At 33.7% G+C, this 27,134-nt stretch overlaps 2 protein-coding genes and 1 non-coding gene across 3 annotated transcripts; 2 read left to right on the top strand and 1 right to left on the bottom strand.

Annotated features, from left to right (window-relative positions):
* Nucleotides 1-10,733: 10,733 nt before the first annotated feature.
* LOC107478601 (uncharacterized) lies at nucleotides 10,734-13,210 on the top strand. Its single transcript, XR_002372131.2, has 2 exons — nucleotides 10,734-10,948; nucleotides 12,446-13,210. It is a non-coding gene; the product is annotated as an uncharacterized LOC107478601 (transcript).
* Nucleotides 13,110-16,316, bottom strand: LOC107478602 (annexin D8-like). Its single transcript, XM_016098736.3, has 6 exons — nucleotides 16,244-16,316; nucleotides 15,991-16,136; nucleotides 14,672-14,893; nucleotides 14,353-14,565; nucleotides 13,547-13,636; nucleotides 13,110-13,462 (listed from the first exon to the last, which is right to left on the bottom strand). The coding sequence occupies exons 1-6, from the start codon at nucleotides 16,314-16,316 to the stop codon at nucleotides 13,256-13,258; spliced, it is 951 nt and encodes a 316-aa protein (XP_015954222.1). The 3' UTR covers nucleotides 13,110-13,255.
* A 581-nt stretch (nucleotides 16,317-16,897) lies between these two features.
* Nucleotides 16,898-21,804, top strand: LOC107478600 (suppressor of mec-8 and unc-52 protein homolog 2). The gene is made up of 11 exons (XM_016098734.3): nucleotides 16,898-17,103; nucleotides 17,531-17,668; nucleotides 17,818-17,867; nucleotides 18,224-18,338; nucleotides 18,474-18,522; nucleotides 18,685-18,774; nucleotides 19,383-19,451; nucleotides 19,550-19,673; nucleotides 20,137-20,492; nucleotides 20,620-21,003; nucleotides 21,240-21,804. Exons 1-11 carry the CDS (start codon nucleotides 17,057-17,059, stop codon nucleotides 21,519-21,521), a joined length of 1,704 nt encoding a protein of 567 aa, XP_015954220.1. The 5' UTR covers nucleotides 16,898-17,056; the 3' UTR covers nucleotides 21,522-21,804.
* The last annotated feature ends 5,330 nt before the right edge of the window (nucleotides 21,805-27,134 follow it).

Genomic DNA, 27,134 nt, shown 5'->3' with positions numbered 1-27,134 from the left:
TTCTGCAGAATCAATACAACTTAAAGCAGTCGAATGGAATGAACCTAGGTTATAGATGATTTTGTATGGAATGTTATGTGTGGGTAGAGTTTGAGGGTATTTTGTGGTGTTAAAGTGGTTTAGGTGTGTAGCATGTTTGAAACTGTTTGATTTAATGAAGGAGAGTAGTCTTTATTGTTGCCTAAATTATCACCTTCTTTAATGGTGGAGTTGTGTTATTTTATAATGTAAATGTAGTTTTTGAGTAAAGCACAAAATCATTGAATACAAGATCTGAAAATTCAGTAATTAATAATGTCAAAGATTTCATTTGCAGCCTACTTAAAACATACACAGTTAAACTGTTTGCCTACATATGGCTAGTACCAAAACACAGAGATGCAACACTTCAAGTGTCCTAAGGCACTTAATTAATACCAAAACACAAAGATGCAATACTTTAAGTGTCCTAAAGCACTTAATACCAAAATACAGTAATCAAACCAATGTAACTAAGGTAATGTTCTTAAGGTAAATATCCAGTACCAGAAGTAAAAACATTGCTTGCAAAACATTAACACATGAGAAAGAAAGCATTTTCATATGCATATCCTAAAGATTTTCCCACTGCGATGGAGGTAATTTGGCCATCATCCTCAGCTTCTGCAGGGGTACATGAGGTGCACTACATTGATTGTTGGAAAATTGACTCTTCCGCACAGATGACTGGCTAAGGGGCTGTTTGTTACTGGTGGAGGTTGCAGCTGATGCAGCCTTGTTCTTGGTCTGGGCTAGGATGTTGGGCTGAGTGGAAGCTTTCTTGGGCTGAGGTGCTTCTGTGGTAGGCCGGGCTTGAGGATTTTTGGGCCTTGTGGGGAGTTTTCCTGTGCTGAGATGCTGGCACATTGGTTCTTGATGGTGTGGTATTCTTCTTTCTCCCTCCCCAAACTGTCTGACCAGGTGCCAGCTTTGGTGTCTTCTACTTAGCTTTTTTGGTTGAACTTTGGGCCTACAATCAAAATATATACCATAAAGACAGTTACACACATATCATGTAGTAGTGAAATTAAATAGATGGCAATGATAATGATAAATGAACCCTAGAACTTAATATGACATACCCTCTTCTTTGGCTGGCTGCAGCCGCTCTTCATGTGTCCTACTCTACCACAGTTGGACCATCTTTGGACTTGTCCCCTCCGTGACATATGAGTCTGGCTTGGCCTGTCTTCATCTGCAGCCCCTCGCTTCCTCTTCTTTACCGGTCTGTGGCTTGGCCTCCTGTATGGAGGTGGGATGACATCATCATATTGAGTCCTCTCCCATAGCTTCGGACCATTTACAGGATGTATGACCTCCTGATAGCACCTCATGTAGGCCTCCTTCTTGTAGCAGTCATCAACATATGACTCCAAATTAAGGCCCTTAAAGGTGATGCAGCTGATGGCATGAGGACAAGGAATCCCACTCATTTGCCATTTCCTGCAAGAACATTCAGCAGCAACCAGATCCACAACATACTTATCTAGACCACATATAACCTCGTGCTTGCTAGAAGATGACCAGTATGGTCTCCAGTCCCTAGCTAAGCTTGCCTGTTTCTCTAATTTCTTCCTAATCATTGGCATAATGTTCCCTGGATAATTAAGAACCCTTTCCCTATTTGCAACCCATCTAGTCATCATATAAACCCTAATATCCTCTAACATGGTCACAATTGGTTTCTCTCTTGCTTCTATTAACACAGCATTGAAACTCTCACTCATATTATTAACAAGACTGTCACATTTAGATAGGAAGGTAAACTTGGATCTTGACCAGAACCTTGGTGGAATGGCATTCAGATGTCTGAATGCTCCCTCATTCGCTGCTCGCAAAGATTTCATCTCCTTCTCCCAGCTCTGCCAATGACTTGCTTTAGCACACCTCCACATCTTGTTCTTTAGCTCCAAACCAGGAAACTTCTTCCTGGAATTGCTGTAGAGATGCCTGACACAGAACCTGTTGTCCACCCCTGTAATGACCTCGTCAAAAGCTGGCAATAAGCCCTGTTTACAGTAGGTAAAATTTCGTATGATTAATGTATTTATAAATGTATACATGGATCAAAGTTGCATATGCTGATATATGGTGAATTACCTTTTGCTGATCAGATATAAAAGTGCATTTTGCAAGATTCTGTGGGTCTAAGTCATCAGACAGGTGACGCAGAAACCATACCCAAGAGTACTTAGTCTCCGCCTCCACAACCGCATATGCAATAGGAAGAATCTGGTCATTTGGGTCTCTTTCGACTGCAGTCAACAGTTGTCCTCCTTGGGGGTTTTCAAGAAGCACCCGTCCAACCCAATGAACCTTCTGCAGTGTTGGAAACTCTTCTTGCAAGCATCAAAGCATACATATAGTCATTGGAAAACACAATAGTTCATTAGCTCTGCGTTTTGTCTCTCTTGAGCAAAATCAGGTGATCGAATTACCTTCAGAATCACTGTGGAACTAGGGTTTGTTCTTAGTAGTTCATGGCAGTAGTTGTTTATTCGCTTGTACTGCTCCCTAAAGGCGCCCTGTATCTGACTCAAAGCCTCCTATTTTGTCTTAGCTGCCATTGCCTTGGTAACGGTCAGGTTCCATTTTCTTTGAGCCCTTGCAACCAGCTCCTTCACCTTGATCTTTGGGTTTTCTTTAACTTTCTTCTTAAACTGGCTACCCAACCATTTGCTGTGCATAATTCCAACCCAGTGTGTCTGCATGCATGTATGTTGGAGATTCATGCTTCTTAGTTGCCAAGTGGATTCCTCACCGACCTTGGCTGAATATAACCAAAAGGGGCAGCCTTGCTGACAAACAGCCCAGACCCTCACCAAGTCACACTTCTTGAATTTAACATTCCTAGTTGTGTGGACTGCATAGGCCGCCACTGTGTCCTTGAACTCTTGCCGGGATTCATACAATGTGCCCACCTTCCATTGGTAATTTCCCATGTCCTTTTGAGTCTTGTGCACTGGAAAACTCTGCCCCTCATCCTCAGTAGCATCCTCCCCATCATCAGCACCCGACCCATCTCCTGCAATTACATGGTCCTGCTCCAATTCATCACTGTCAACTGCATCCTCATCATCCAAATCACTAGTCACAACCTTTTTTCCCTTCTCTGCATTACAGTCCTTTGGCTTGGCATTATCTTCACCGAATCCACTTTCATAGTCGTAGACCTCATCACTGTCAGTGAAGTGGATGTCTTCCACACTATTTTCCTCTTCATTAGATGGCAAATATGTTGGGTCATCACTATCTTCACGACTGGTAACATCGTCACTATCTGCCTCATGTCCCTCTTGGCCTAATTCCGCTCCATCGTCCTTATTCTCGCATTCGGCTTCAGCAGCAACCCTAGCTCCATCACTCTTTTGTACATTCCCTTCGAACACCACTAAATCCAGACCACCACCCAAAGGTTCCTCTTCTCACCACCTACCCTTTCTCCCCCCACGTCAAGAAAACCCACCTCCGGGAACCCATCGGCCTCCTCAACCTCATGCACCACAAACAGATTAACAAAGCCTCTCCTCCCAACTGTGGTACACATTTTAATTGCCTCTGTGTCCCCTCTCAACAGCTTCAATTGACTCTCAAAATCATCCGCATTTGGGTCTTTGTACCATAATGCGGCGATGGTGGATTTCAGGTATCCAAGCTGTCTCAGTTCCTCGTATGCCTCAAACACACTCCACCGATCACCGTCAATGTCCTCCACAACTGTAGATTACCCCTTCAAGTACTTGAGCGCACCATTCTCATATCCAAATGTTCCACCATGGTGCACCCGCATGTTGAAGAGCGCCATCTCCTCCCCAAAAAACCCTATTAATCAACACAGGGAGTTAGACAACCAACTATGAACATTAACAACTACAATCAGTTCAAACCCTAGCCTTCAATACACCATCACACAATCCACATTAACAAACGAGAAATTACATTCACATAATGCTTACCTCGCCAAGGGCTTTCTGTATGAACGAAGCCAAGTTAACGCAGAATAGTCCTCACAGGTAGGCCTTGCAAGGGTTTCAAACAATTGTTTCACACAAACGTTTCACGCTGCAATCCTATTCTCAGACAATGCGTTGATTTGGGAAGGAAAAATAATTTTGCGGGAAGGAATACCAACCAGCAAGGGCATTTTGGTATTAAAAAATTATTTTTGGAAGCAAAGGACGATTTTAAAACAAACTGGAACCTCTGGGACCATTTTGTTACGAAAAAAAGGCAAGGGACGAAAAAAATTTTGGATCCCTACGTTGGAGACCAAAATCATACTTATTCCTTTTTATTATTATGTAATCCGTGGGAGCTAACCACGGTTTCCTATTTACATGTAAACCGTGGCAGCCAGCCACGATTTATGAAGGAGAAGCTTTGAAGGTAAACCGTGGTAGGTCACCACGGTTTAGGAAGGCAGAAATATGAACAAAAAATTCTATAGCCAGCCACGTTATGAGGGGAAGAATTATATATATATATGAGCGAGATTGAAGCTGCTGAAGAGATCATTATCACAAAATGGCAAGTGAGGAAGAGAGTTTTCTTGTATTAGTGCATTGCTCTGGAAAAATTAAAAGAAGCAAAAAATATGGTGTGAAGTTCACTGATAGAGAACCATTGAGTGTATTCATCAGTTCATCAAGCACTTTGTCAGATGTAAAGAACAGCATCTTGCAGAAGCTTGGGGTATTTGGGAGCAAGTGGGTGAAAAAGCTATTCTACAATATTTCCATCGCATTTGTCTCGACCGGTGTTAAGTATGATACGTTTGTGCTAGTGGCTGATGAAGATATTAGGGTTCTGTTTCATTGTGTTAGGAGTTTTTCGGAGGTCAGAATACACGAATTGTATGCGAAGTTGGAGGTTGGTGTCGATAGTTCTGGGGCATCAGCTCCAGTTCATAGCTCGACTGCTGCAGGCGGTGCGTCTAGTTCGATGCCTGCGGCCGGACCATCTGTTCCGCAGGTCGCATCCTCTTCCTTCGCAGCTGATTTAGATCGAACAGAGGCAGTTGGTTCTGTACTGTTGGAGAATCCCCTTCCTCCGGATGAACAACAGCAGCAACCTCGGGAGAAGAATAAGGCTCCCACACAAACTGTATCGGAGAAGGTAATGTTAGGTTAGACCATAAGAGTAAACATGAACGACTACTTGTAAGAGGAATAACTAAACGACTCACAAGACGGACATGCAATCTATCCAAAAAAATGCGTGCAGACACCATTCTTTGATCCCCTGCATCGTTTCTCGGTAGATGTGTAGCCCACCTACAAGTTTCATTGAAAGCATGTCATAATGAACAACAACACATGAAATTGAACAAGTTATGGACCGAAAATAATAAACTGAACCTGGATGCAAGCGAAAACCCAAACACATCAAAACCACTAGGTCTCAAACTAGGAAACCTCCAGAAAATTCAAGACTGTAGAAGCTGTAGTGGACCGGCCAAGTTAACAACGTTTCTGTTTGTCCCATGACAAAGACATCTATACAACCAGGCCAGTGCAGCCGAGCCCCAACTATATCTACCCAAGTCGTCCAGCGATGCCAAATAAGGCAACTAGCGAAGGTGAACCCGGTTTGCGTTCTTGTCCGCAAATAGCTGAGAGGACAACAACATCAGAATATAAGCACGCGCGTATATACGCACGGTCTCTTCACTAGCATCCGTTGGGAGAACCCGAAATCTCTCATGGAACCATGTGTAGCACACTGTCATCTGCTTGACTTTGTTTTGCGGAGGTAACTCTCCAAACAACTCGCGAAACCACACCCATGCGGGTCTCTCGTTCTCCATCAAATTCTCAAAGTCAGGCAGGCACCCACTAACAGGCTCCCCATCGATGGGCAAGCCCAGGTGTTAAGCCACATATTGCAAAGTGATAGTGCACTCCCCAAACGGCATGTGAAAGGTGTGGGTCTTAGGACGTCGCCTCTCAATGAATGCGTTAAGTAGAGGCTCATCAACTCAGAACCACTGACTGTTCAGCCTAGCCAAGTGATACAAGCCTGCGGTCTCCAGATACGATATAATCCGGTCGTGTAAAGGCATATTCTGCTGTCTCCTGACACCGCTAATAACCCTAGTAGGCTGCAAAATATGGATAAAAAAAATCCTCAACATACAACCAATACTAATAATAACAAATATAATTTAAAAAGATAGTTATACACCCACATTAGTTTTCTATTTTCTCTAATAATAGTGATAAAAATAACAAAGCAATGGCAATAATAATAACGACAATAATATTTACTAAGAAGGATAAGACTAACATTAATATGAATAATAATAACAATAATACTAATAATAACAACAATAACAAAATTAATAATGCCAACAGGAATAATAATACTAATAATAATAATAATTGTAATAAAGTTGTTTAACTAACCTCTTGGTCGATGTATTCAGCCACATGCGCAACGCCATTTAGCCAATACATGCGAGCTTCGTCTTCTATAGCTCCACCGTCCAACTGGTTCAAAATCTCAAGCCTCTCCCTAAACTTCCAAACTCTCCAAACTCTCTCTCAAATACCCAACTTCACAAAATTTGCTTTACATCAAATGTGATCTACCATGACTTACAGCGGTTTAGTATTTATAGTATCTCATGCATAAACCGTGGTAGTCCACAAGATTTTATGCCCACAATATTTTTTTCATAAACCGTGGTTACTATTAACGATTTTTAACAACTCTTTTTCAAGCGTAATTCGTAATAGTCTATCACGGTTTACGTTCAATTCTGCATGCATGTAAACTATACCAGTTTATAGCAATTTACGTATAAAATTAAAACTGTAATTACCCACCACAGTTTATATAAACACTAAAACATGATATGCACGTAAAGAACTTCCAATTGTTGTATTTAGATAAAGCTTTCTCTTTTTTATTTTATATGAAGACATTGCCCTTTAAAAAATATCTCAAGTCTAATAGAAATTTAACCAAAACCAACTAATTTTAGCCGTATCAATCATGAATATCAACATATATACTTATTATTCATATATTTGATGTATGTATTGTTATTTGTAGATTTTATTTTTTAAAAGATATTTGATTAATTAATTTAAATAATAAAATGTATATTTTATATCAAATCATATTAAGATTAATACACAATACAGAAAATTAATTGACCGCCCTAAGAGGGCTGAGAGGAATATTTAAGACCAATCATTTGAAAAATGAATTCTTATAATTAGGTTTGTTAAATGGATCAAAGTTGAATTAGGTCCAACATTTTAATCATGTTAGGTTAAAATTTTTTTTTTGGTGACTATCATGTTAGGTTAATTAGTTATACATCGAATATTCATAAGTCTATAAATATAAAGTTTGTCCTTTTTTTTTTTTGGACAAGGATATAAAATTTGTCTTACTTAATGAAAATTCGTTGAGCTAAATAGATGGCTCATTTATTAGATTTTTTATTTATTTGGTAAAAAAATAATAATTTTATTTGAAAACACAAAATACGTTATATTTTAGGTAAAAAATAATAATAAAATATTACCTGTATGGTGTATTTTATTGGGTTTGGGTTGTTTTTCTTTTAAAAAATAGTATTTTTAAGAAAAAAAAAATTAACAGGCTAGCCCGATTTTATTAGAGTTAAACGATATGACTTATTTAATTGTTCATGTCTACGTCTCTAATTTTAAAATATAAAACTCGTATATTTTAAGACACATTAACGGACCAATTTTATGGGTTTTGTCCATTTTAACTGTTCTATCTACAATACTTTATTTCTATAATTATTGATATAATTGATAAAAAATAAATTTTAATTTTACGAAAATAAAAATTTAACTTTTATTTATAATTTAAAAGTCACTCCTTGAATAAGTTATTCATAAACTAATTTCTATACAAAAGAATATAAAAATATATTGTGATTTTAATAAGAAAATAATTAATATTCATTAATATCCAAATTACATCTTTTTTTTAATAATGTTACACATTTAAATTTTTTTATGAACCAAGTCAAACTAAATTAAACAATAAAATTTGAAATAATGCTAGTTATAACTGACTTTTTATTATGTTAATTAGACTTAGACCAACAATTTAGTAAAGTTTAGTTAATAAAAAAATTTGAATGTGTAGTATTTTTTTTTTTTTGACATATATAATGAATATAAAATCCACCATGATCAAAGTCATCTATTGATGACAACTCCCATTTCTTTCTTCAAAATCATGAATTACAGTTACCCCCACAAAAAAAGAGATCATTAGCAGCTGATCCATATATTATTATTATTATTCCTTGAAATACATATATAATGGCTCTTACTTGTCAATCAATTAATAGGAGAAGGCAACCCCATATATCTGCAAAAGCACCAATTGGACTTTATTTTATTTTTCCTTAGCTTGTCTAGGGAAGTGACTTCATTATTTTGTAAGGAGAGTGAGAATGGAATTCACTAAAGTTCATGGATTTGACAAGACCAAAGCCAATAACTTATCTAGAGCAAAATAAAAGTTGTCTCCATTATGAATTGGAGATATGTGGCTTGAGTTGAAGGTGTTGAGGCATAAAATGTCACATTTTAGACACAAGATAGAGTAGCACCTTCACCATATAACCGCTAATCATATAATGCATTTGACATTAACATGCACATGTGTCTATATATTGCAATTGCATGAAGCCATGAAGAATGTTTATGTTTAAATTTCCAATGATAATTTCTTTTGTAAATAGGTTATATATATATAATTTTTTAGTTCCTTATATTTCACCTTATGATGATTTCTCAAACTTGGATCCAAACAGTGACATAGCTGAGAAACGACTTATTGGGGTTCATGAATTGCTTTCAGAGAGGAAGAAGCTCTTTTGCCTCAAAAAGTATTTTGGGTTGCCACAGAAAATGCACAGAGCATTTGAGCGGCATCTTCATATGTTTTATCTATCTTTTAGGAACAACACTTATTCAGTTATTCTTAAGGAGTAGTTCAAAACAGGATTTAGATTCAGATAATGTTGATAAAGAGGAGCATGAGATTGTAGCTTGCTCTGCGGAACAGGTTGTATGAAAATTTAAAAATTTATTATGGGAAAAAGAAAAACAGATCAAACGCCACACTGTTTTTTACTGAATGAGAATGAAATGGCCTATTAGCTATTTCAATATGGATTAGTGGCAGATTTAGTTGTATTATTATTATCCTAAGATATTTTCAGTTCCGTATCTATTTATTAGAAAAAATATTATCACTCATGTGATTAGTGTTAAGTGACAATCTGATTAATTATATTTGATTCTTTAGCATTGCACTTTGGGATCTCAAATGTTTTACACAGCATCTCAGTTATTGGTGAGAAAAACCCAATTTGCAGTCAAAGTTACTTTGTCATCACCTTAGAATATTAATGAAGAAAAAAATCCTTGAATATTAGTAGTTTTTCTTTTAATTAAAATGAAATTTTCAACAGCAAATGAAATATAAAATATTCGATTTAGATTCTAAATTTTAAATTTTTACTTGAGAAGATAAAATATGATGTGTCACTCTTAAATAATTTTTCTTATATTTTTTTTAAATTTGAATTCTTTAAATTTAAAATTTTTACTTTAGAAGATAAAATAAAATCTCTCATCATTGAATACTTTCTCTTTCATATTTTTTTAGTCCTACTTACGAAATAAATGATAATAGATCATATTTTACTTTTTAAAATAAAATTTAAAATTTAAAAAATTTAAATTTATTTTTTTGTCTCATTTATAAAATAAATAATGAGATTTTACACTTTTCTTTCTAAAATAAAATTCAAATTCAAAATATTCATGATTTGTCATATCTTTGGACCCGGGCCAAAAACCTAACCCAGACTCAAAAACAGAAGCTCCAAGCCCCAACTACGTTTCCCTCTCCACCTGCGCGTGAGACCTGAAACCACCTTGGTTGAACCATGGTTTCAGGACCCCTTTGAGTACATGTTTCAAAAGTGGTTCGGGTACCGTTTACTCTGCTGCTCAAAAGTCTTGATGAGGGATGATTTAAACTCTGCATTTCCTTTTTACCCTTTCTTGGCACCCATGTTATTCCACATCAAACAGCGTCCAAATGTCTTCCAAGATAGCTCCTCTGGATTTCACTGCTTGTGTAAGATTCAAACTATCACATTTTCTAACTGAGAGTTTTTTTGCCAAGATAAGAGCCTTTCTGGTCCTGCTAAGACCCTTCCAGTATGATCTCTCAAGACAGCTGCCATAGCACATCCACTCTTATTCTAATTCTATATGTAATATTGTGATGATTTTATTTTTTTTGAACAGGACAGGTAATATTGTGATGATTGAGAGAGAAAAGAAGAAGATGAAATAAAATGTGTTTTGGATCTAAAAATCCTAAGAAAAAAAAGGTTGGGCATGTTGGGCTGGTCTGAAAAGCCCAAAATAGCCCAGGTTCACCCTAATTCCCACACCTTCCCTCACTCAATGCCACCTTGTTTGTTTCCGTTCAGCCTTCAAACCCCAAAAGCCTCGGTAAAGATGCATGGTTATGAAAATCGGACCCTACCGGTCGGTCGAACCGGTTCAACTAGAAACCGAAAATACAAGCGGTGCGATCTTCTATCTATAACCGCTCGAAAAAAAATCGCTGAAAAACTATCGAACCGACCAAGAATTGGCCGGTTGGACCGGACTGGTAACCGGCCGGTTCGATCATTCATTCATTCATGTACTGGAAAACTCTGAATCAAAGAAGCCCTAGCCGGCTAGCCCTCCATCGTCGCCGCCTAACCCAGGTCCTCAGCGCCGCCGCTGCTTCCTCTTCCCCGTGTCGTTTTCATCTTCGCTGGTACATCGTTTTCATCTTCCTCTTCCCCAGGTGGCTCGGCACGTCGTTTTCATCTTCGCTGTCTTCTCTGCACGGAACCCAGGTTAGTGGCCCTGCTTTCAATTCTTCGCCTCCACTTCTTCCTTTTAATTTCTGAATGTTCGGTCTTCTTCTTCGTTTGAAGTTCTTAAATTGTTCAATTTTTGTTCCATTTTTTTTGTAATGTTTTGTAAATTGTAATGTCAACTGCTGATGGATCTGTCTTGTATTTGCTGGTTCCTGATGGCTGTAAATTTTTTTTTCAAATTTACTGATGGCTCGATGGTTCATTAGTCTGTTGCTTTCTATTCTTTGCTCTGTTACTGATGGCTCGATGGCTCTGTTAGTTGCTGATGGCTCTTAATTTTTTTTGTTCAAATTTACTAATGGCTTTGTTTGTAGTTGCTGGTTTTGCTGGGTGAAGGTTTAGTGTTTTGTGATTATTGGTTAATGTTTTCGTTTAGTGTTCTCTCTTTTCCAGATTTCCCTTCTCCCTGTATTTCTGCATGTTGCTGAATTGGTAATCAATAAATTTGCCTTTTTGCTGTAAATCGGAACTTTACTAGGATTTGTTAAATTTGTTGCTGTAACTTGAATTTGTAGCTTCCAGTGACAGAATCAGAACAGATTGCTCAGTCAGTGCTTGATTGATTGGCTTTGCTCACTGATTGTATTTGATGATAAATTTTAAATTGATAACTTTTAAATTTTAAATTTGCACTGCCTATGTTACTGATTCACTGTTATTTCTGTGCTTTTTGTTGTTGTTAATCATTGTGATGAGCTTTGTTAAAATTTGCACTGCCTATATTACTAAGTATTCCTGTAGTGCTTTTTGTTGTTGTTAATCATTGTGATGAACTTTGTTAAAATTTGCACTGCCTATGTTACTAATTCACGGATTCATCCCTCTCGTCATTATCATTGGCATGAACTCCGAACCAAAACCCCAACTCTCTGGATAAAATTGTAACGAAAGCTGATTGGGACTTTTTCTTCTTCTTAAGGTATGAATCAGAATGATGAGGCCAAGTTGTGAATACACAAGTGTCAACGGACTATAATATATATTGAGTTTGTGACATTAGAAGGGTGTAATAATAACAATAATGGAGTCATGTTATTTGAATAGTGAGGTTTAACATTTAAACTCTCAGCTTCTCAGCCCTGTTTGATTCTTCATCTCAGGCAGGCAATTGAATCGAATCAACCAGGCCTTCCTTTCCTTTTTCTTTTAGTTGATTCTTAATTTTTCTAATATATGTAGCTTTCTGAATCAAGTGGATCAGATTATGTAGTTTTCTTGATTTGGGATATTTTCGGAGACGCATTAGAAGAGCTATTTTATTATTATGTTTGCTATAATAATATTCACATGTTCTGTATGCTTGTGATTGTTTCGGTGTTTACATTTTCTTTCCAAGTCACTTGCTGTGGTTGTTTGAGTTAAGGCTTTGTATGTGTGTGTGAGAATATGTGACAATGTTGAATGCTGTTGCATCTAATAGGATTTCTTGGAGTACCCTCATCTAAAACGGTTTGATGACGGTCCGATTTTCAGAACCTTGTAAAGATGTCACACAGCTTGAGGTCCCTCAGAAGGCTCTTCACTCTCACCCCCAAACCCTCCTCCTCCGTCATCTCCACGTGCCGCCACGTCTCCACGGAGACACGCTCCGAGAAGCTGGAGTGGATTGCCTACGATCTCCTCCTCCTCGACAGGCTTGAGCGCCACGACTTCTCCGGAGGCTCAAATTGGGCCTCGACCGATTCGCTGGCCCAGCCGCGGATCTCGGCCCAGTTGGCCCAGCATCAGGTGCTGGTAGTGCGGGGGCGGATGCTAGTGCGGGAGCGGCGGCGGAGGAGAAGACGGTGTTCGATATAAAGCTGGAGAAATACGATGCCGCATCGAAGATAAAGATCATAAAGGAAGTTAGGGCTTTCACCGATTTGGGGCTTAAGGAAGCGAAGGATTTGGTCGAGAAGGTTCCTTGCGTCTTGAAGAAGGGTCTCACTAAGGACGAAGCTGATCCCATTCTCCAGAAGCTCAAAGATTTGGGTGCCACTGTTGTATTGGATTGATTCCCAATTCTTTTTTTTCTTTTTGGTTGTAGAATCATTCATCACTTGCCTCCATAGCTTCATTTTCATTAAAATGTGATGATAATGTGATTTTTAGTTCTCAAATACAAAAGTTATATGAACATAATAAGGACTTAGAACGATAATGAATAATTTTCACTATAACAGTAAAAGGAAACATAAACCAACCATGGTCTAAGTTTAAGAGAGTTTATTAGTTTATAACTTATTGTTATTATTTTCTGAAACATACCAGAAATTTTTTCTCAATATTAAATCTGTGGTGAATTCAGGTACGGCCTAACAAAGCAAGAAGAAAATTCTTGTAATCTCCATCTGCTGATATGTTGTTAGTTACAAAATCTTCAAGGGTGACATTGTTCCTCTTAAAATAGAGATCCTTTATTTCTTTTAGATCCTCCTCTGCACGGGTGATTATAACTCGGCTAACACCATCATCATCAACTCCCAACTCATTCTTGGCATTGCGTAACACCTAAATAAAAGTCATTGTATCACATCTTAAGTTAAATAAGGGTTATTGAGCCAAAAGTAATTAATTAATGAGTTTAGTAATTACCTTGGCAAAGTATCTTTGGGGGTACTTAATGCAACGAATAGTTGTTCTCAGTGCATCTAAGTATTCATCACTTGGACTGGCTACAAATCCCTACAATTACCAAATGACACACCATTGTATTAACTTCATAATACAAATTCAAATAATAAGGTTATCCAGTCACTCATATATAATAATTTATACTGAACCTCAGCATAGTATTTCGATTTGTTAATGATGTTGATTAATGAAATTGCATTTCCATTATATCCTCATTCTACTCTCATTTGAAGCTTTGTCTATTATAACTAAACTAGATATAATTGATTAATTGTGTGGACTGAAAAATTTAGATATGGAAGAGCCATAGTGTATATAGTATATACCATAAAATAGTTCTCACAGTGTGATTTACACATATATGAAAACATGCAATTCAATGAGGATGAAAGTTTTTTTGGGAGAGGGGTGAAAAGTCTTTTCAGTAGGAGTGAAAATCCCTGTGAATTGCAAGGAGATTTTAATGAATTTAAACATTATAACACACAGAGTAACACTTTTGTGAAAAAGAGTTTATCAAAAGTTTCTTCATTTTTTATTCCCATCAAAAAGTTTTTTTCACCTCACCGAAATGCCCTAATCTATAATATTAATATTTCACCTTTCTAGTTCACATTTGTACAATACACCAATATAAGATCCATTTTAAAAAATAATGTAATTTTGTGTCGTTGTCCCCATTGTTTTTGTGTCAAACCCCACATAACCTAAATTATTTTCCTTGTGCTATATTTGAAGAACAGAGTAACAACTAAAGCTAACATTACCTTGGTGATTGTTGAGCCATAAATGTTCCTAAAGGAATTGAAAGTGACACACAGCTGCTTCTTACTTCTTGTGCTTAAGATTCTAATGATTTCATCATTGCTAAAATCCTTCTTTTCAATTATTTGATGAATAATATTTGCTTCTGAAATAGCCACACTCTCATCAATCACATGTCCCTCATACCTGTAAGTGCTTACTATTGCAACCAACAACTGCATGAAAAAATCATAATTGTTAGTGTAAAAAAAGAACACAAAAAGGTGAATGGCTTTAAATATTCATATTCATATTCAAGATAAAGAATAGTAGTCCACATACTCTCCTAATGTCACTAAATGTGTGAGAGGCCACATCTTCTTCAAGAGAGTGTTTGTATAGAAACTGGTATGAACGCTTTATAGCCAAAAGCTCTTCTGAAGTTCTAGTGCAACCAATTTCAATAATTATTTTATAATAATTTGGTGTTGCTTTCTCCAATGCTTCTTTAGCATATGCAGCATCTCTTTCAGCTGGTTCCATTGTCCAATGGCATAAACTTCTCTGCTTACAAACTTTGAACTCAGCTCAAATTACCATATGGTAAATTCTTTTAGTGTGTGTTTGGATTAAAAATTGCAAATGGGAGTTTGTATAACCGCTGTTAACGTAATTTATGTTTAGTAATTTTGTATCAAAATAGATTATAATAAAATGAATATTGTTTGGATTACATTATTCAAAATTACGTTTAAATAAAAATTACTAAAAATAGACATGAATTTATATCATTTAAAATCATATTATTTTAACATTGTTTCACTAATTTTTTTTTTGAAAACAACCTAAATTTATATGTTGAAATTTAGTACTTTTTAAGTCATAATTTTTTTAGTACTCTTCTTTAATACTCTTTTTTTATTTAATTAATTTTTCTACTGAAATCAATAACTTATATTATAAAAAATAATAATAGTAAATAAAATATATATTAATTTAAGAATGCATAGTAAAAATTGTATAAAGTTCTATAAAAAAATATATATCAATAAAAATGATTAAAAAATTTATATGAACAATAAATACTAAAACTTTTATTAAAAATACAATAACATAAATTAATGTTTGCATTTAGAGAAAAAAAAGTTTGCCAAACAAAAAATCCTGATGTTTAAAAAGATTGAATATGCTTCTTGTGTTTTTAATACTAAACCAAACACACCCTTATTTATTATTTGATATAGTTTATTTTTATAATATAACCAAATTATCATAAAAAAAATTGGATTAGTAATCATTGAAGAATGAGTTAACATTAAGATTATACTAATTTATTTTAGAATTTATATATAGGACACTTAATACCTTTATAAATATTAGTGTATCAATAAGTATGTTTTTTTATGGATCCTCTCTTTTATTTATTAAATGTGCGTATAAGTGGAATTAGTTGAGATGGAAAGTAATAATTTAACAAAGAAATTTTGGGTTTAAATCTTGAAAATAAAAAAAAAAAACCTATAGATTAAAAATAATAAAAGATATTTTAGATCCTTTACTATCATTATATAGAATATAGATATAGAAGTATAGACATTACCTTTAATTCTGGCAAGAAAATTTAAGGATGATTCCTAGTACAAAGTGTAAGATTGTATTACCTCAAATTTTCCTGAAACTTCACACTTAAGTTGTTGGATAAGATCTTGGTGATAAAGATCTAAATAAGCCTGCCTAAGAAGTTTTCTTTGTGCTTCATTTCGATGTGCTAATATGGATATTAGGGCTCTCTCATCAGTCCCTAATCCTATATATATTATACAAAATAAAATAAGCATTGTAATAATTATTAGATTTATATGTATTTTGCAACAATTGATATTTTGAAAGAATAGAATTGCAAAATGATGAAACCTTTGCATGCCCTCTTGATAGTTTCAGCATCTTCAATTGGAGAAGAATCTTTGGGAGCAACAAGAGTAGCCATTTGATTTGTTTCTTATCTTTGTTCAATGCCAAGATTTGTGTGAAATGGTTAAGTTCCCATTTCTTCATTTTATAGGAGAGAAAGCTATAAAGCTGTTTCAGAATATTAAAGTAACATTCTTAATAACCGGACATGTTAAGGTTTTATCCTCTCATTCAATTAAGAAATTAACCGAAGCAAATGTTACTCCAAAAGGAAGTTTTTTTTTAATAAATAATGATAACGGAATTAGCATTAAACAATGTTAATGTAGTGAAACAATGAACCAAGTGCATTATACTATTCTTGATATGCAATTGCAACTTTAAATACCACTTTAAAATTTAACTAAAAAAAATTAAAAATTTAAAAAATTAAAATTTGAGTATTTTTAAAATTATAAAAATTAAAAATATGAGTAACTTTTGTAATTATAAATAATTGTTAACTGATACATCAACGTTTAATCTTAACGTTAGATAACTCAATTGATAATTTTTCATTTTTATCAAAATTAATCCTCTCAGTTTTTTTTTTGTCGATAACATTTTTATCAGGGTCTAAATCTTTTCATTACTAAATTACTACTGAATCTGTTAGTCTGTCTATAGGAAGGACATAATCGTAATTTAAGTTTGCTCCAAAAAACTTTCACGATTCTTTTTGGTTCAGCTTCAAGCGCAAAACCCTAACCACGGAGTTTTCGAACGAATTGGGAATTTCAGCTTGATTTCAACCCCGGACAAAATCACACTACACCAATGACTGCTTCGAAGAAGAATTACAAAGAGAAACCTATACGTCGCAAGTAAGTCATATCCAATTCATGTTTATCGTAAAAAAGGTCTTTTTTTTGGTGTACCATTGTTTTTACTAGCTCTTCCGTGTTTCTGCGCAACATTTTTGCCAATTCTACATTTGTCTTCATTGATTGGTTAATCTTCAGGTATTAGAATATAAGCTTGAAGAAGGTAACTATGCCTTTCCACCGTTTTGATATTTAGGATGATTAGCCCTTGTATGAATGGATTTCCGACATCAATGAAGCTTATTCAGGAACTTATTTACATTTGTTTATTGCAATGATTGCCAAAGATAAAAGGGGAGAATTTTCACTCGATGAATACCTTTATATTTGTAGTATTGAGTAGAGTAAACAAAAAATGGAGGGTTGCTTAAAAGTTTGCATCGTGTATATGATGTGCATACTTACTCTGATACTGGAAGTTGCACAGGGAAGAGAAACAAGAAGAACCAGAAACACCAAAATATAGAGATCGTGCTAAAGAGCGTAGAGAAGATCAAAATCCTGATTATGAGCCTACAGAGCTGGCATTTCACGCTGTTGCTCCTCCTGGTACTGTAGATTTAAGGTGAGTTTTCTACTGTTTATGTTATATTTGTTATCTAATATCACATCATTCATCTTTTAGTTAACTCGGCCAAAATAAGATGAAAAGAAAAAAAAATATATGCTACCTGCCATTGCTTAGTCTACTAACAATCTGGTAATGTTTTGAAGGTCAGCTGATGCACACAAATTATCCATTGAAAAGAGCAAGTACCTTGGAGGTTCGCATTCATACTCTTAAATATGATTGAGTTTTGCCATATTTTTCACAAAGAAATTAGTATGATAGTATGTTTTTGATTGTTTTCTCTAAAGCTTTTGATATCTGGATTGTTACAAGGTTCTTTGGAAGTTGAAATGTAGGATTCCAGTGCCATGTGCATCCATGACCTTTCTTTTTCTGTTGTGTTATTTTTGTTTTTTATTATATCGCCCTAGAATAGAGTTTTTGCCTCCACTATTGCAGACATGACCGTAAAGTCAATATATATGTGAACAATATTTAATGTAACTTTTATTGAATATTGACTTACTTATGCTAAAAACAGAACATGTTGCATTTATTGCTTTTGGGCAGGTGATGTGGAGCACACACATTTGGTCAAAGGTTTGGATTATGCATTGCTGAACAAAGTTAGAAGTGAGATTGACAAGAAGCCAGATTCTGTGGATGATGTTGAGGGGAAACCTAGGTAACTTTAGTCCAGAAGTGTCAGTGATAGTGATCATTTTATTGTAAATCTGTCAACTAAAACATTATTAATTATTATTTGGTTTTATTTTTTAATGAATCTAAGTTTTACTACCTGCTTTTGATTTGCCAACAGAGCATCTAAGGAAGACCAACAAGTCTCAATTCGCACATCAACTGCAAAGGTTCTTTACTTTTGTTGAATATTTACTGACAATATGAACTAAGCTTTTCCCCCTCCTATTTTTATCAGTTTGAATGTGAAGTTTGTGCTCCAATTCATGAATTATTGTTGCTTGCTTCTATTAATATGTTTCAATTCTTTAATTTTTTTTTCCTCCTTTCAGTCAGTTTATCAGTGGATAGTGAAGCCTCAGACCATCATAAAGACAAATGAAATGTTCCTTCCAGGTCGAATGACATTTATTTTTAACATGGTGAGAATTTCCATGTACTTGATAATTGACGTGGTTTTGTTCTTTATGATATGAGACTCATGGTTATTGTAATTCATGCTTTGTTTGTGCAATTATTTGTTTATCATGCTTGGTGTGGCCATTAGCATGTTTGATTGCAAGTACATGCATATTGGGCAATATACAGCTTTCATCTTGTGTATCCTTGCGGTAGTTGCTTATCTCCTAGTGAATAGGTTCTTTAACCTAGTTTAAGTCAGTATACCATGTGGGGACATTCATTAGACTAAGCATCTTGGCTGTGGATATTACATGTCTCTCTCTGCCTCTTTCTGTTTCTACTCATGTCTCTACGACTGTAGGTTGTCCAATGTAGCATCATATGCATGGACAATCAGATATGGAATGTTTGAGACCTTTAGCTAGCTGTTGCATCCTGATTCACTTTAATTACATATTTTGATAATTATAAACAATAATGGGCGAAAGGTTAAATGGGGTAGCTATATTGACACTTTTAGGTTTACAACTCAAATCGATGGAACGGTTAATATGATCCTTTTCCAGCTTATTTGTTACTCTTTAGAATAGAAGCACTTTTCTGACAGATTCCAGCTTTTGTATGTCAGGAGAGTGGATATGCTCATGATATTCCAACGACCTTGCACCGTAGTAAGGCTGATTGTCCAGTACCGGAGGTTTTTTATCTTGCCGATTCCTCTGTGGCACTTTTTCTCTTCATTTTATAGCTTGCCTAGCATGTGTCGCCTCATGTACATGCCCTTATTTTTCACAGGAAATGGTTACAGTTAGCGTTGATGGATCTGTTCTAGATCGGATTGCTAAAATAATGTCATATCTTCGTCTTGGCTCTTCTGGGAAGGTTTTGAAGAAGAAAAAGAAGGAAAAAGATGCAAAAGGTAATAACTGCAATGAGCAGTTCATCTGGAATTTTTGGATGTTATTGTGTAGAGTATATGCTTTATTGTATCAGGTAATGCAATTTTCATAAAATCTTCTCTTGCAGTATGGTTTACTGAAATTTATCTGACTTTGTTCTAATTATTATGTTACAAACATCATATTATGATGCTGTTCTTAAGGTCCTTTTTTTATCTTTGTATTTGCGAATATTTTTGTTTGTTCAATTGATCGTGCTTATACTTGAGTCGATTATATAAGTTGTATTTAACATACATCAATGGTAAGCAGTTTTATATTTTTTACTTTCCTCCTTGTTCATTTTTAATGTCAGTGAAACTTTCAGGGAGATGTTGGAGAGGGAGGCTTCTACCCTATCTTTTATATAGTCATATATTTCTGATAATTTATTGGAAATTTTAATAGTTAATGTACTATTGGCACCATCCATTTTGAACACAGGAAAGAATTTGGCTGTTGGTAATGGATATGATGAAGAGAATTCATCAAAGGTTGAAGGTGGGAGGGCAAAGAATCAAACTGAAAGAGAGTTCATCCCACCACCACCACCTCCATCGAAGAAAAGTCATGCTAATTCAGGAGAGAAACAAGGCCCAGCTGTTGCTAGAGCAGAAGATGATGACATCTTTGTTGGTGAGGGTGTGGAGTATGACGTACCTGGCAAAGACTTGAGCCAAAGTCCTCTCTCTGAGGACATGGAAGAGTCTCCTAGGAACAAGGACAAACCTTCATATTTTGCTGAACCTACTTATGGTCCTGTGCCACCTGCTGCACTCCCTCAAGCATGGCAAGAATCGGTAAGTTGGTGAATATAACTGGAAATTTCATGTTTAGTACCTTGTCTTCACCCTAATTTTTAGAGAAACATTAGAGTGTGGCTTTTGAGTTGAGTTTCTGCCCTCATTGATCTGACTCTTGTCTCAGAATGAATATGATGTTATGCAAACACAAGCCTTGGCTGGTGGCTACCAAGGAGAGTGGCAGGAGTACCAGTATGCTGAACAGCTGGCTTACCCTGATCAATACCTTCAGCAAGATATGCAGACTTATGATTTGCAAGCGGGTTTAGATATGCCACAAGATCCGCGTTTTATGACACAAGAAGAGAAAGATCGAGGTTTGGGATCAGTATTTAAGCGAGATGATCAGAGACTTCAACAACTGAGGGAGAAAGATGCCCGAGAAAAAGACCCCAATTTCATTTCTGAGAGTTATTCTGAATGTTACCCCGGGTATCAAGAATATAACCGTGAAATAGTGGATAGTGATGATGAAGATGACTTGTCCAAAATGGATATGGGTGGGAGGGTAAGTAATTGCATTGACAGTTACCTTATTTTCTTCTTATTAAACTGGCTGCAATGTTTTTCATTTATTTTCAAGTATATTATATGTTTTCCTAATTTCAGAAAACTATAAATATGAAAACATATAAATAATGATTATACTAATTTTTATTCTCAAGATGACCCTTTGAGAAGAATCATCATGTTGATAACCTGTTTGTATTAAAAGTGATAATAATGAAAATGTGCATTGAACAGGCAAAGGGTCGACTTCATCGTTGGGACTTTGAGACCGAAGAGGAATGGGCCACTTACAATGAGCAGAAGGAAGCAATGCCAAAGGCTGCATTCCAGTTTGGTGTGAAGATGCAAGATGGCCGGAAGACGCGGAAGCAGAACAAGGACCAGAAGCTCAATAACGAACTGCACAAGATCAATAAGATACTTGCCAGAAAGAAGATGGAAAAGGATATGGACGGTGATGGTGGGGGCCCCCACTATGATGATGAGGTACAACCTGGAAAGAAGCTTCGAATATGAACGAGCCTTCCATTTGTAACCAAAGATGATGAGAATAGAGTCATTTCTGGTTTCTTGCTATAGAAATCTTAGTAGTTAATACTTAGTTTGTGCGAGTTCGAGGTTTTGTTATTCTTGTTTGTCGTCCTTTTTTTTTCCCCTCTCTCCAAAGAGCCAAGATAAGTGCCATCTAATGGGACAATAATCTACAGAGCTGTAAATTGAAACTAGTTCTAGTATTTACGCCTACAAGTTTCTTCGAAGGAGGATGGAAATGAAGAGTACTGATATATGTGGCTGTCCATTCTGTCATCTGAGAAACCATAATCTTTTATTTTTTGGTTATTATACACTACGCACACACCCTTCACTCACACACAATATGGGTTCTTAAACTACATACAGATATGCCATCTATGCTAGGTTTCTGCTGTGAGAAACCATAATCTAATCATCAAACTCTGTTGTTATATTCTATACCCCTAATAATATCCTTGATAAAATTGCTCTGTCCAAGCTTTATCTAAGGTCATTTGTAGGCAATTTCCCCTAAGGAGCTAACAAATATGGTCAGCGAAAAGCAAAGCAAAGTTGAGCAAAATATGTCAACCAAAATGTATGTTTGGGAAATATCTAAAAAGCCCAGAGAAGCTGCTTCTGTAAAAAACAAACACGTTTCCTTAGTTAAAAGACTAAAGATAGATTAGAATGAAAATAATAATTTTAAGCTAAAAATAATAGCCTAATAGCAAGAATAATATTGTAAATGTTATCATTATAAGTTAAAGTTGATTATTCTAAAAGTGTAATGATTTTAGTAATGTTACAGAAAATATTAAATGTTAAATAATATGAACAATTGTTTCATATTTATTTTTGTAATTATAGCATTTTTTTAAAAAATTCTTTAATATATTTAAAAAAAATTAATTTTGATATAATGACAATATAAAGAATTTTGTACGAGCATTTAATTAGATTCATACATTTAGGATGATATTAAGTTTGAAAATTAGTTATTTTTTTGTAATACAATTGGTTGTATATATAAAATTCTTTTATAATGAGAAAGAATAAAAATTAAATTATATTTTAAATACAATAAATTATCTCGAAACCGTTTTTTCAACTAAGGTATCCACACATAAATTGATTATTATATAATAGATTATTTTAAAAAACAATTATAAAAATAAATAATTATTGAAATAAGTTTGATTTCTTACCATTTCTAAACATATCCTAGATTTATTTTAGCTGAAAGGACTAATTCAGAGAAGAGGAAAAAGCAGAAAAATTGCTGTGACTCATCTAAGGCCATAGATTTATTTAAGGAAAAAACGGATAAAAGTGGTTTAGTGATGAAAAATTTTATTAATATGTATGAGATTTTAAATTTCACTTTTATTATTACTAATGTATCTAAAAAAACATTATGTAAATTTATTTCCAACCAACATATTTTTAATTATTTCTGTAGACTGTAGTGTAGTCTATGACTCTCCGTATGTAATTTAATTATATGTATATTTATCTATAATAATATATATTTTAACAATATATTTATAATTTATAACAATATATAAAGAGAATAGGAAAGTTTAGTGTCCAAATTCTTCTTTCTCATCTTAACCATATTAATAAAGAGTAACTGATATATTCTTTTATTTTAAAAAGATCAAAAAAGTAAATTATCAATTAACTCTTTTTTTTCATTCATATTGCGGTTACTCTTTTATTCTATATATAACTTCTAATCACTTCGTATCTTTTTTCATTAATTAAATTAATTATATATTACTTTTATTGTTTTTGTCTCTAAAAAATTGCAAAAAGAAAAAATTCATAATTAACCATGCCAAACATTTTGTTCATTTTTATGATAACTATAAAAAAAGTAGTTATTACCTTTTAATAATTTGTGATAATATGAAAGTTGTTTATTTACATTAGATTAAAGTATAGTAAAAAACATTAAGAGTAGATACAGTATATATTTTTTGCATTCAAATGATTTACATAAAAAATTAAAAATAAAGTAATTTTTAAGAAAAAAAAAAGTATATTTTAGAAGGGATAAAATTTTTTTTAATAGTTTAGTACTCATTATGTACTCTGTGATAAACTGTATTCTCGTAACTAGAATTAGAAGTAGGAGGGTGAGTTCGGTTAATATGATCATATTCAATTTTTTAAAAATGGTAAGAAGCCTGTCTTGAAAACTTCTAAAAAAACTTGCAAACTGCGAACATCTACAGAAAGGAGAATTAGGTTAAAAGTTTTGGTTTTTCTGAAATGGATCTTCCTCATTCACGATTTATTTTTATTTTAAAGAGGTCAAAAAAATATCAATTAAGTCTTTTTTTATTTATATTGTGGTTATTTTTCTTCACGTATGATTTCTAATTATTTTGTCTTCTTTCTTATTCTATTCTCTTCTTTTAGCTATTTGTCTATTTTTATTAATTTTTTTATTTTTTCGTATCTTTTTTCATTAATTAAATTAATTATGTATTGCTTTTTTATCTCTAAAAAACTGTAAAATAACCCATAATTAACCACGTTAAACATTTTTTCATTTTTATGATAACTATAAAAAAAAGTGGTTATAACTTTTAACAATTTGTGGCGGTATTAAAAATGTTTATTTACACTGGATTAAAGCATAATGAAAAAAAATTAAGAATGGATGTAGTATATATTTTTTGCATTTATATGGTTCACATAGAAAATAAAAAATGAAGCGATTTTTAAGGAAAAAAAAAGTATACTTTAGAAGGGACGAAGACAAGAAAAAAAATAATCTTAATGGTTTAGTATTCATTACTTACAATCGGTTTCAACTTTTAACAAATATAAATAGAGAATTCATTATATGCATATAAGCATTTTTTTAAAAATGATATCATAAAATAATAAATTAAATTTTTTATTTATAATATTATTTAATTGATATATATCTAAGCTTTTCTTTCTCATTTTTTTTTTTACTATTTCAACTCTTAGAATTTACAATTATTTTTTATTCTTCCGTAATTACTTATTTTATACTTATCTTCACATAATATTTTATGTACATGTTTATTCACATAAAATTTTTGAATTTTTTGTTGTTATTTTTAAAGTGTTATTTACTTTTTAGTGTAACTAAAATTAATAATTTAATATAAATTGATAAATTATTTTATTTTATTAATTAAGATTATGATATGATTGTTATTATTTTTTCATTCAACTAATTATAATAATACAAAAAGTTTTTATTTTTTTGAAATTTTAAAAAATATGAATGCAATGATCTTTGAATTATATAGTTTAGGATTTAAAAATAATTTTTTAAATGTACGTTGATTGGAACTAAAAAGAAATATTGTATAAATAATAGAAAATATATTGATCATATTTATTCTAATTTAAATAGCTAAAATAAAATAAAATAAGTAACAAAAAAAATATAAAATTTTACCTTTTGTTTTGTGGTACAAAAATAATATATAATAATATAATAAACCGTAAAGTTTTGGTATAAAAGAAACATAAAATTTTTAAGATAAAATACAAAGATATGATATTTTATGTATTAGATAATTTAAAAAATATTTATTATAAAGAAAGTTAAAAATATTCTGATCTAAAAACACTATTTAATAAAATTAAGAGAGAGAAAGAGAGGGAGGGTATTAAATTTTTTTAATTAGTGAAAGAATCACCACCATTAACCTATTAAATTTGAGTAATATCAAGTAAAAATTAAGAAACAAACCAAAATGATAAATTCAAAAATTTTCTATCTTTCTTTATATAATATTTTACTTTAAGTAATTATTTTTTATGGATAGTATTTAAATGACACATCAAATAGTAAAAAGATTCGCATTAGTTATAAAAACTAATGTCATTCTTATAATATGATCACATTATTTCAAAACATACAAAATGAAATAATAAATTATAGTTTAATTAATGTGCACAATAAAGCAAATGTAAACCTTATATAATAGCAATCAAATATAAAAATTAATAATAACCTTTTGTTCTAAAGTATTATATTAAATTGTAACTTAAATTTATAATTATTAGTTAAAAACTTATAATAATATACTATTTTTATTATATTAGTTAAAATTAATATATTTTGATATTATTTTTTAGAATTAGTAACATTAATTTTTGATAATATGAACAAAATTTTTTAATGCTTTATGTCTTAAATTTTTTATTAATAGAACAATAAAATTATTTATATGCACGTCAATAAAAAATTATTATTATTATACATTTAGATATTCAAAAGAGACAAAAACGAATTCAGTTAATAACACTTTATAGGGGTAGTAAAACGGATCGAAAAGGCGGGTCAGGTTAGGATTTAGAGTTCGCCAAATTAAAAATCCGTCAAATTAGAGATTTTTATTTTTTATTTTTTTATTAAATAAAAAAGTGATTACTGTTACGGTGGGTAACCGGAGATTAATAGAATAGATGGAACTAGTTGGCCCAATCGTCTGCGGATGGTAGTTTCCGAGCTGGTTCGTATGCTGGAGTCTCCTTCCGACTTGTACACGTGAGTGAATGGGGGGTGGTACCTGCAAAGACACTCCGATGCCTAAGTCAGCAAGGGTGTTAGCAAGTCTAGAGAGTATTGGGCTTAGAGATACCTGAGGGGTGTCAGTGTATTTATAGTGGTGAGCCAATAACCACCGTTAGAGTAGTGCCGTATCTTTTGGGTGTTAACCGTCCCTCTATCTTAGGGAGGTTAAGATATGGCTTGATGAAGCGGTTAGAGAGATTTTAGGGGCGGTTACTCATTTGAATGAGTGCCTATCTGCTAGCTAATCTCAAGTCCGACATCTTTAGAGTAAGTCGTAGTCAACGCCGACTTCTTATATGAAGGTCGGTGCTTAGCTAGGCTTAATCCTTCGGATTAGGCCTTTTATTTGGACCTGGGCCTTTATTATTGGGCCAGGGTATGAACAGTGCCCCTACTCGAGCCCAAGATCTGTATAAGACTTGGGTTCAAGTATTTTACTCGGGGTCGTAGTCGACTTGTTGGTGGACCGACGTGATTTTCTAAAACCGACGTGACTTTTCCGCGTCTTTTGGTTCTGACAGTTACGTCTAATCAAGCGTCATGTACGTTAGGGATGTGCGTAGGCTTTGGTAACGGTGCATTCTCATTAATGACTGCCCTGCTTTTACCATTATGCCCCTTAGCATATTTATAAATACTTTCCCTCTCCTTCATTTTTTCGTTTCTGCAATTTTTCAAATTTCTTCTTTCTTTGTTCTTCATTCATTCGTGCTGCGTTCTTGTGCTTCGGAGACTTCTGCTTCTTCCAACCTTCATTTTCGGAAAGAGGTTAGTTTCTTTTTCTCTTTCGCACCTTTCGTATGCCTTTACTTTGTAGATAAATAGGTTTGTAGACTTTTGCTTGGCTCTTTTTTCTCCTCTCTAGAGACCTTTGTTTTTGATTTTTTCTTTTCTTTTTCCCTTTGTAGGTTTCCTCATTTTTCCTTAGAGAAAGAAAATGGCCTCCATAGATTGGGTCGATGTTACTGTTCTAGGGGAGGAGCCGTTGGTTGATGCGGAGTTTATTACTCATCTTCGCATCCACCACCGGCTCTGTACTTCAG

The sequence above is a fragment of the Arachis duranensis genome, chromosome 3 (assembly GCF_000817695.3).
Source record: "Arachis duranensis cultivar V14167 chromosome 3, aradu.V14167.gnm2.J7QH, whole genome shotgun sequence".
NCBI classification, from domain to species: domain Eukaryota; kingdom Viridiplantae; phylum Streptophyta; class Magnoliopsida; order Fabales; family Fabaceae; genus Arachis; species Arachis duranensis.
The sequence above is the reverse complement of the archived record's forward strand: the minus strand, read 5'-3'. Positions and strand labels throughout refer to the sequence as shown.

What these genes read in the sequence shown, in the direction of transcription:
- LOC107478600 (XM_016098734.3), top strand. Translation starts at nt 17,057, where the DNA reads ATGACTGCTTCGAAGAAGAATTACAAAGAGAAACCTATACGTCGCAA. An exon ending in TTCGCACATCAACTGCAAAG is followed by an intron (nt 18,523 to 18,684) that starts GTTCTTTACTTT and finishes TCCTCCTTTCAG; the next exon opens with TCAGTTTATCAGTGGATAGT. An exon ending in TGACATTTATTTTTAACATG is followed by an intron (nt 18,775 to 19,382) that starts GTGAGAATTTCC and finishes TTTGTATGTCAG; the next exon opens with GAGAGTGGATATGCTCATGA.
- LOC107478602 (XM_016098736.3), bottom strand. Translation starts at nt 16,316, where the DNA reads ATGGCTACTCTTGTTGCTCCCAAAGATTCTTCTCCAATTGAAGATGCT. An exon ending in AAGTTTCAGGAAAATTTGAG is followed by an intron (nt 14,894 to 15,990) that starts GTAATACAATCT and finishes GTTTGTAAGCAG; the next exon opens with AGAAGTTTATGCCATTGGAC. An exon ending in CCCAAAGATACTTTGCCAAG is followed by an intron (nt 13,463 to 13,546) that starts GTAATTACTAAA and finishes ACTTTTATTTAG; the next exon opens with GTGTTACGCAATGCCAAGAA.